The sequence below is a fragment of the Nerophis ophidion genome, linkage group LG28 (genome assembly GCF_033978795.1).
Source record: "Nerophis ophidion isolate RoL-2023_Sa linkage group LG28, RoL_Noph_v1.0, whole genome shotgun sequence".
Taxonomy (NCBI): domain Eukaryota; kingdom Metazoa; phylum Chordata; class Actinopteri; order Syngnathiformes; family Syngnathidae; genus Nerophis; species Nerophis ophidion.
In genome coordinates this window covers 9,217,541-9,225,671 of record NC_084638.1, presented here as the reverse complement: position 1 = coordinate 9,225,671, position 8,131 = coordinate 9,217,541, and the positions used below count along the sequence as shown (strand labels likewise).

At 33.6% G+C, this 8,131-nt stretch overlaps 1 protein-coding gene across 2 annotated transcripts in view; it reads left to right on the top strand.

Annotated features, from left to right (window-relative positions):
- ppp1r35 (protein phosphatase 1, regulatory subunit 35) overlaps window positions 1-4,987 on the top strand; it is a 13,470-nt gene extending 8,483 nt beyond the window's left edge. Inside the window, exons 4-6 of one of the 2 annotated variants that reach the window (XM_061890147.1) lie at window positions 2,768-2,877; window positions 2,945-3,035; window positions 3,096-4,987. In XM_061890147.1, the coding sequence (XP_061746131.1) occupies window positions 2,768-2,877; window positions 2,945-3,035; window positions 3,096-3,391 (497 nt within the window). In that variant the 3' untranslated portion in view covers window positions 3,392-4,987. Of the gene's footprint in view, window positions 1-2,764; window positions 2,878-2,944; window positions 3,036-3,095 lie in introns of both variants that reach the window. The other variant, XM_061890146.1, reaches the window with a different exon arrangement.
- Window positions 4,988-8,131: the final 3,144 nt, after the last annotated feature.

The following is an 8,131-nucleotide window of genomic DNA, read 5'->3' as shown; positions in this document are numbered from 1 at the left end:
CTTGTCATCATCTAGTGTCTGCTTGTCATCATCTAGTGTCTGCTTGTCATCATCTAGTGTCTACTTGTCCTCATCTAGTGTCTGCTTGTCATCATCTAGTGTCTACTTGTCCTCATCTAGTGTCTACTTGTCATCATCTAGTGTCTACTTGTCATCATCTAGTGTCTACTTGTCATCATCTAGTGTCTACTGGTCCTCATCTAGTGTCTACTTGTCATCATCTAGTGTCTACTTGTCATCATCTAGTGTCTGCTTGTCATCATCTAGTGTCTACCTGTCCTCATCTAGTGTCTGCTTGTCATCATCTAGTGTCTGCTTGTCATCATCTAGTGTCTACTTGTCCTCAACTAGTGTCTGCTTGTCATCATCTAGTGTCTGCTTGTCCTCATCTAGTGTCTACTTGTCATCATCTAGTGTCTACTAGTCATCATCTAATGTCTACTTGTCATCATCTAGTGTCTACTTGTCATCATCTAGTGTCTACTTGTCATCATCTAGTGTCTACTTGTCATCATCTAGTGTCTACTAGTCATCATTTCTACTTGTCATCATCTAGTCTACTAGTCATCATTTGTACTTGTCATCATCTAGAGTCTACTTGTCATCATGTAGTGTCTACTCTTTAATCATGCAGTGTCTACTTGTCATCATCTAGTGTCTACTAGTCATCATTTCTACTTGTCATCATCTAGTGTCTACTAGTCATCATTTCTACTTGTCATCATCTAGTGTCTACTAGTCATCATTTCTACTTGTCGTCATCTAGTGTCTACTTGTCCTCATCTAGTGTCTGCTTGTCATCATCTAGTGTCTGCTTGTCCTCATCTAGTGTCTACTTGTCATCATCTAGTGTCTACTAGTCATCATCTAGTGTCTACTTGTCATCATCTAATGTCTACTTGTCATCATCTAATGTCTACTTGTCATCATCTAGTGTCTACTTGTCATCATCTAGTGTCTACTTGTCATCATTTAGTGTCTACTAGTCATCATTTCTACTTGTCATCATCTAGTCTACTAGTCATCATTTCTACTTGTCATCATCTAGAGTCTACTTGTCATCATCTAGTGTCTACTCTTTAATCATGCAGTGTCTACTTGTCATCATCTAGTGTCTACTAGTCATCATTTCTACTTGTCATCATCTAGTGTCTACTAGTCATCATTTCTACTTGTCATCATCTAGTGTCTACTAGTCATCATTTCTACTTGTCGTCATCTAGTGTCTACTTGTCATCATCTAGTGTCTACTCTTTAATCATCCGGTGTCTACTTGTCATCATCTAGTGTCTACTAGTCATCATTTCTACTTGTCATCATCTAGTGTCTACTTGTCATCATCTAGTGTCTACTTTTAATAATCCAGTGTCTACTTGTCATCATCTAGTGTCAACTTGTCATCATCTAGTGTCTACTTGTCCTCATCTAGTGTCTACTTGTCCTCATCTAGTGTCTACTTGTCCTCATCTAGTGTCTACTTGTCCTCATCTAGTGTCTACTTGTCATCATCTAGTGTCTGCTTGTCATCATCTAGTGTCTGCTTGTCATCACCTAGTGTCTACTTGTCCTCATCTAGTGTCTGCTTGTCATCATCTAGTGTCTACTTGTCCTCATCTAGTGTCTACTTGTCATCATCCAGTGTCTACTTGTCATCATCTAGTGTCTACTAGTCATCATTTCTACTTGTCATCATCTAGTGTCTACTAGTCTTCATTTCTACTTGTCATCATCTAGTGTCTACTTGTCATCATCTAGTGTCTACTCTTTAATCATCCAGTGTCTACTTGTCATCATCTAGTGTCTACTAGTCATCATTTCTACTTGTCATCATCTAGTGTCTACTTGTCATCATCTAGTGTCTACTTTTAATAATCCAGTGTCTACTTGTCATCATCTAGTGTCAACTTGTCATCATCTAGTGCCTACTTGTCATCATCTAGTGTCTACTTGTCCTCATCTAGTGTCTACTTGTCATCATCTAGTGTCTACTTGTCATCATCTAGTGTCTGCTTGTCATCATCTAGTGTCTACTTGTCCTCATCTAGTGTCTGCTTGTCATCATCTAGTGTCTACTTGTCCTCATCTAGTGTCTACTTGTCCTCATCTAGTGTCTACTTGTCATCATCTAGTGTCTACTTGTCATCATCTAGTGTCTACTAGTCATCATCTAATGTCTACTTGTCATCATCTAGTGTCTACTAGTCATCATCTAGTGTCTACTTGTCATCATTTAGTGTCTACTTGTCATCATCTAGTGTCTACTTGTCATCATCTAGTGTCTACTTGTCATCATTTAGTGTCTACTTGTCATCATCTAGTGTCTGCTTTTCATCATCTAGTGTCTGCTTGTCATCATTTAGTGTCTGCTTGTCATCATCTAGTGTCTGCTTGTCATCATCTAGTGTCTACCTGTCATCATCTAGTGTCTACTTGTCCTCATCTAGTGTCTGCTTGTCATCATCCAGTGTCTACTTGTCATCATCTAGTATCTACTTCTCATCATTTAGTGTCTACTTGTCATCATCTAGTGTCTACTTGTCATCATCTAGTGTCTACTTGTCATCATCTAGTGTCTACTTGTCATCATCCAGTGTCTACTTATCACCTAGTGTCTACTTGTCATCATCTAGTGTCTACTTGTCATCATCTAGTGTCTACTTGTCATCATCTAGTGTCTACTTGTCATCATCTAGTGTCTACTTGTCATCATCTAGTGTCTACTTGTCATCATCCAGTGTCTACTTGTCATCATCTTCCTTGTCAGCAGGCGCCGCACGCCAGGGGGCGGAGCTAGCGTCCTACGAGCATCCCGGCGGTCTGGCGGAGGCGGAGCTAAACACTACCTTGGCCGTCAAGGCGGAGCTGCTGGCACTCCAGGTAAAAAAATAAATAAATAAGCTTAGCCGCCTCCGGTTACCATGGTAACCGTAGCATGTGCTCACAGGAGGCGGAGTTTGACGCCCAGAAAGCGCTTAAGGAGACGTTACAAAAGATGGAGCGGACGAAAAAACAGATAGAAACCCGAGCGACACAAGGTAAGCATTTTACATTTTTAGTTTACCTGGGATAAATATTGATTAGTGCGTCCGTGGCAGGAACCAACGTCTCTCGCTCTCAGACCCTTTTCACCTCCCTGGTCAGCGTCGACGTGCCCGACAGTGAGGTCATAGGCCAAGTGTTTAGGGACAGGCTGCTTTTGGCCCCGCCCCCTCGCCCCAAACCCACAGATAAGCCCTCCCTCCAAATCTTCATGCCCACCGACTTGTTCAGACAGAAGCCCCTCCCACCGGCGGAGGACGCCTTCGGTAGAGCGTTTAGTCCGCGACCTTGCCCCGCCTCCTCAACCTTTGACCTTTACAAACGACAGAGGCGGTGGGAAGCCACGCCCTGACACACCTTTTATTGTAGTCCTTAGTCAGTCCTTAGTCCTTAGTCATATTGTCCCCTCCAAGACACTTTTTTTCTATCAATAAATGTAATATTAATGTTTTAATGGTGGTAGAAGTCAAGTGTCTTATTTATCCTCCGTTATCTCTGGTGGGAGGGAAATGACCGCTAGACTACACAAAGTCTAAGCCTGAAAAAAGTATCACAAACTCAAAAAAAATGTTTCACAAATTCAAAAAAGTTTCACAAATTCAAAAAAAATAATTTCACTAACTCAAAAAAAATGTTTCACAAAGTCAAAAATGTTTCTCAAACTCAAAATTTTCACAAAGTCAAGTCAAAGAAATGTTACACAAACTCAAAAATAATGTTTCACCACCTCAAAAATGTTGTTCACAAAGTCCAAAATATTTTACAAAGTCTCCAAAAAATAATTCACAAAGTTAAAAAAAAAAAGTTTCACAAAGTTAAAAAAAATTTTTTCACAAAGTCCAAAAAAATGTTTCACAAAGTCAGAAAATTTTCACAAAGTCAAGTCAAAAAATGGTACACAAATTCAAAAGTAATGTTTCACAACCTCCAAAAAAAATTCACAAACTCTAAAAAGTTTAGCAAAGTCAAAAAACTGTTTCGCAAAGTCAAAAAAACGTTTCGCAAACTCCAAAAAACTGTTTCACAAATTAAAAAAAAAAAAATTTCACTAACTCAAAAAAAATGTTTCACAAAGTCAAAAATGTTTCTCAAACTCAAAAGTTTCACAAAGTCAAGTCAAAGAAATGTTACACAAACTCAAAAGTAATGTTTCACCACCTCAAAAATGCTGTTCACAAAGTCCAAAATGTTTTACAAAGTCCAAAAAAAACAATTCACAAAGTTAAAAAAAATTGTTTCACAAAGTCCAAAAAAATGTTTCACAGAATCCAAAAAATGTTTCACAAAGTCAGAAAATGTTCACAGTCAAGTCAAAATATGGTACACAAATCCAAAAGAAATGTTTCACAACCACCCAAAAAATTTCATAAACTCTAAAATGTTTCGCAAAGTCAAAAAAATGTTTCGCAAACTCCCAAAAAATGTTTCACAAAGTGAAAAATATTATTCACAATGTCTAAAAAGTTTCATTCACAAACTCTAAAAAGTTTCACAAACTCAAAATAATGTTTCACAAAGTCAAAAATGTTTCGCAAACTCCAAAAAATGTTTCACAAAGTCAAAAATATTATTCGCAAAGTCTAAAAAGTTTCATTCACAAACTCTAAAAAGTTTCATTCACAAACTCTAAAAAGTTTCATTCACAAACTCTAAAAAGTTTCTCAAAAACTTAAAATAATGTTTCACAAAGTTAAAAATGTTTCGCAAACTCAAAAAAAATGTTTCACAAAGTTAGAAAAAATGTTTCACAAAGTCCCAAAAAAATGTTTCACAGAGTCCCAAAAAATGTTTCACAAAGTCAGAAAATTTTCACAAAGTCAAGTCAAAAAATGGTACACAAATTCAAAAGTAATGTTTCACAACCTCCCAAAAAAATTCACAAACTCTTAAAAAGTTTCGCAAAGTCAAAAAAATGTTTCGCAAAGTCAAAAAAATGTTTCGCAAACTCCCCAAAAATGTTTCACAAATTCGAAAAAAAAAAAATTTCACTAACTCAAAAAAAATGTTTCACAAAGTCAAAAATGTTTCTCAAACTCAAACGTTTCACAAAGTCAAGTCAAAGAAATGTTACACAAACTCAAAAATAATGTTTCACCACCTCAAAAATGCTGTTCACAAAGTCCAAAATGTTTTACAAAGTCCCCAAAAAATAATTCACAAAGTTAAAAAAAAATGTCTCACAAAGTTAAAAAAAATTTTTTCACAAAGTCCAAAAAAATGTTTCACAAAGTCAGAAAATTTTCACAAAGTCAAGTCAAAAAATGGTACACAAATTCAAGTCATGTTTCACAACCTCCCCAAAAAATTCACAAACTCTAAAAAGTTTAGCAAAGTCAAAAAACTGTTTCGCAAAGTCAAAAAAACGTTTCGCAAACTCCCAAAAACTGTTTCACAAATTAAAAAAAAAAAATTTCACTAACTCAAAAAAAATGTTTCACAAAGTCAAAAATGTTTCTCAAACTCAAAAGTTTCACAAAGTCAAGTCAAAGAAATGTTACACAAACTCAAAAATAATGTTTCACCACCTCAAAAATGCTGTTCACAAAGTCCAAAATGTTTTACAAAGTCCAAAAAAAATAATTCACAAAGTTAAAAAAAAAAGTTTCACAAAGTTAAAAAAAAATAGTTTCACAAAGTCCCAAAAAATGTTTCACAGAATCCAAAAAAATGTTTCACAAAGTCAGAAAATTTTCACAGTCAAGTCAAAATATGGTACACAAATCCAAAAGAAATGTTTCACAACCACCCAAAAAATTTCATAAACTCTAAAATGTTTCGCAAAGTCAAAAAAATGTTTCTCAAACTCCAAAAAATGTTTCACAAAGTCAAAAATATTATTCAAAATGTCTAAAAAGTTTCATTCACAAACTCTAAAAAGTTTCACAAATTCTAAATAATGTTTCACAAAGCCAAAAAAGTTTCACAAAGTCAAAAAAATGTTTCGCAAACTCAAAAAATGTTTTTCACAAAGTCAAAACTATTATTCACAAAGTCTAAAAAGTTTCATTCACAAAGTCTAAAAGGTTTCACAAACTCTAAAAAGTTTCACAAATTCAAAATAATGTTTTACAAAGTCCCAAAAAGTTTCACAAAGTCAAAAATAATGTTTCACAAAGTATATGTTTCACAAAGTAAAAAAATGTTTCGCAAAGTCAAAACATTTTTTTCACAGAGTCTAAAAAGTTTCATCGACAAACTCTAAAAAGTTTCACAAACTCAAAATAATGTTTCAAAAACTCAAAAGTTTTACAAACTCTAAAAAGTTTCACAAATTCTAAATTATGTTTCACAAAGTCAAAAAAAGTTTCACAAAGTCAAAATTTTTTTTCGCAAACTCAAAAAATGTTTTTCACAAAGTCAAAACTATTATTCACAAAGTCTAAAAAGTTTCATTCACAAAGTCTGAAAGGTTTCACAAACTCAAAATAATGTTTCACAAAGTCCCAAAAAGTTTCACAAAGTCAAAAATAATGTTTCACAAAGTAAAAAAAATGTTTCGCAAACTCAAAACATTTTTTTCACAAAGTCTAAAAAGTTTCATTCACAAACTCTAAAAAGTTTCACAAACTCAAACTAATGTTTCACAAACTCAAAATATCCATCCATCCATTTTCTACCGCTTATTCCCTTTCGGGGTCACGGGGGGCGCTGGCGCCTATCTCAGCTACAATCGGGCGGAAGGCAAGGTGCGCCCTGGACAAGTCGCCACCTCATCGCAGACAAACTCAAAATAATGTATCATAATGTCCCAAAAACAAAGTTTCACAAAGTCAAAAAAGTTTCGCAGTCAAGTCAAAAAAATGTTACACAAATTCAAAAGTAATCTTTCACAACCTCAAAAAAAATATTCACAAACTCTAAAAAGTTTCAGAAACTCAAAATAATGTTTTACAAAGTCCAAAAAATGTTTCGCAAACTCCAAAAAAATGTTTCACAAAGTCAAAAATATTATTCACAAAGTCTAAAAAGTTTCATTCACAAGCTCTAAAAAGTTTCACAAACTCAAAATAATGTTTCATAAAGTCCCAAAAAAAGTTTCACAAAGTCCAAAAATGTTCACAGTCAAGTCAAAAAAATGTTACACAAATTCAAAAGTAATGTTCCACAACCTCCAAAAAAATATTCACAAACTCTAAAAAGTTTCAGAAACTCAAAATAATGTTTTACAAAGTCAAAAAAATGTTTTGCAAAGTCCAAAAAATGTTTCGCAAACTCCAAAAAAATGTTTCACAAAGTTAAAAATATTATTCAAAAAGTCTAAAGTTTCATTCACAAACTCTAAAAAGTTTCACAAACTCAAAATAATGTTTCATAGAGTCCCAAAAAAAAGTTTCACAAAGTCAAAAAAGTTTCACAGTCAAGTCAAAAAAATGTTACACAAATTCAAAAGTAATGTTTCACAACCTCCCAAAAAATATTCACAAACTCTAAAAATTTTCAGAAACTCAAAATATTTCACAAAGTCAAAAAAATATTTCGCAAAGTCAAAAAAATGTTTCGCAAACTCCCAAAAAATGTTTCACAAAGTCAAAAATATTATTCACAAAGTCTAAAAAGTTTCATTCACAAACTCTAAAAATTTTCACGAACTCTAAAAAATTTCAAAAACTCCAAATAATGTTTCATAAAGTCCAAAAAATAGTTTCACAAAGTCAAAAAAATGTTACACAAATTCAAAAGTAATGTTTCACAAGCTCAAAAAAATATTCCCAAACTCTAAAATGTTTCGCAAAGTCAAAAAAATGTTTCGCAAAGTCAAAAAAATGTTTCGCAAACTCCCAAAAAATGTTTCACAAAGTCAAAAATATTATTCACAAAGTCTAAAAAGTTTCATTCACAAACTTTATAAAGTTTCACATACTCTAAAAAAATTCACAAACTGAAAATAATGTTTCATAAAGTCCAAAAAATAGTTTCCCAAAGTCAAGAAAATGTTACACAAATTCAAAAGTAATGTTTCACAAGCTCAAAAAAATATTCACAAACTCTAAAAAGTTTCACAGTCTAAAAAATATTTCGCAAAGTCAAAAAAAAATGTTTCACAAACTCAAATATTATTCACAAACTAAAACATTTCACAAACTTTAAATAA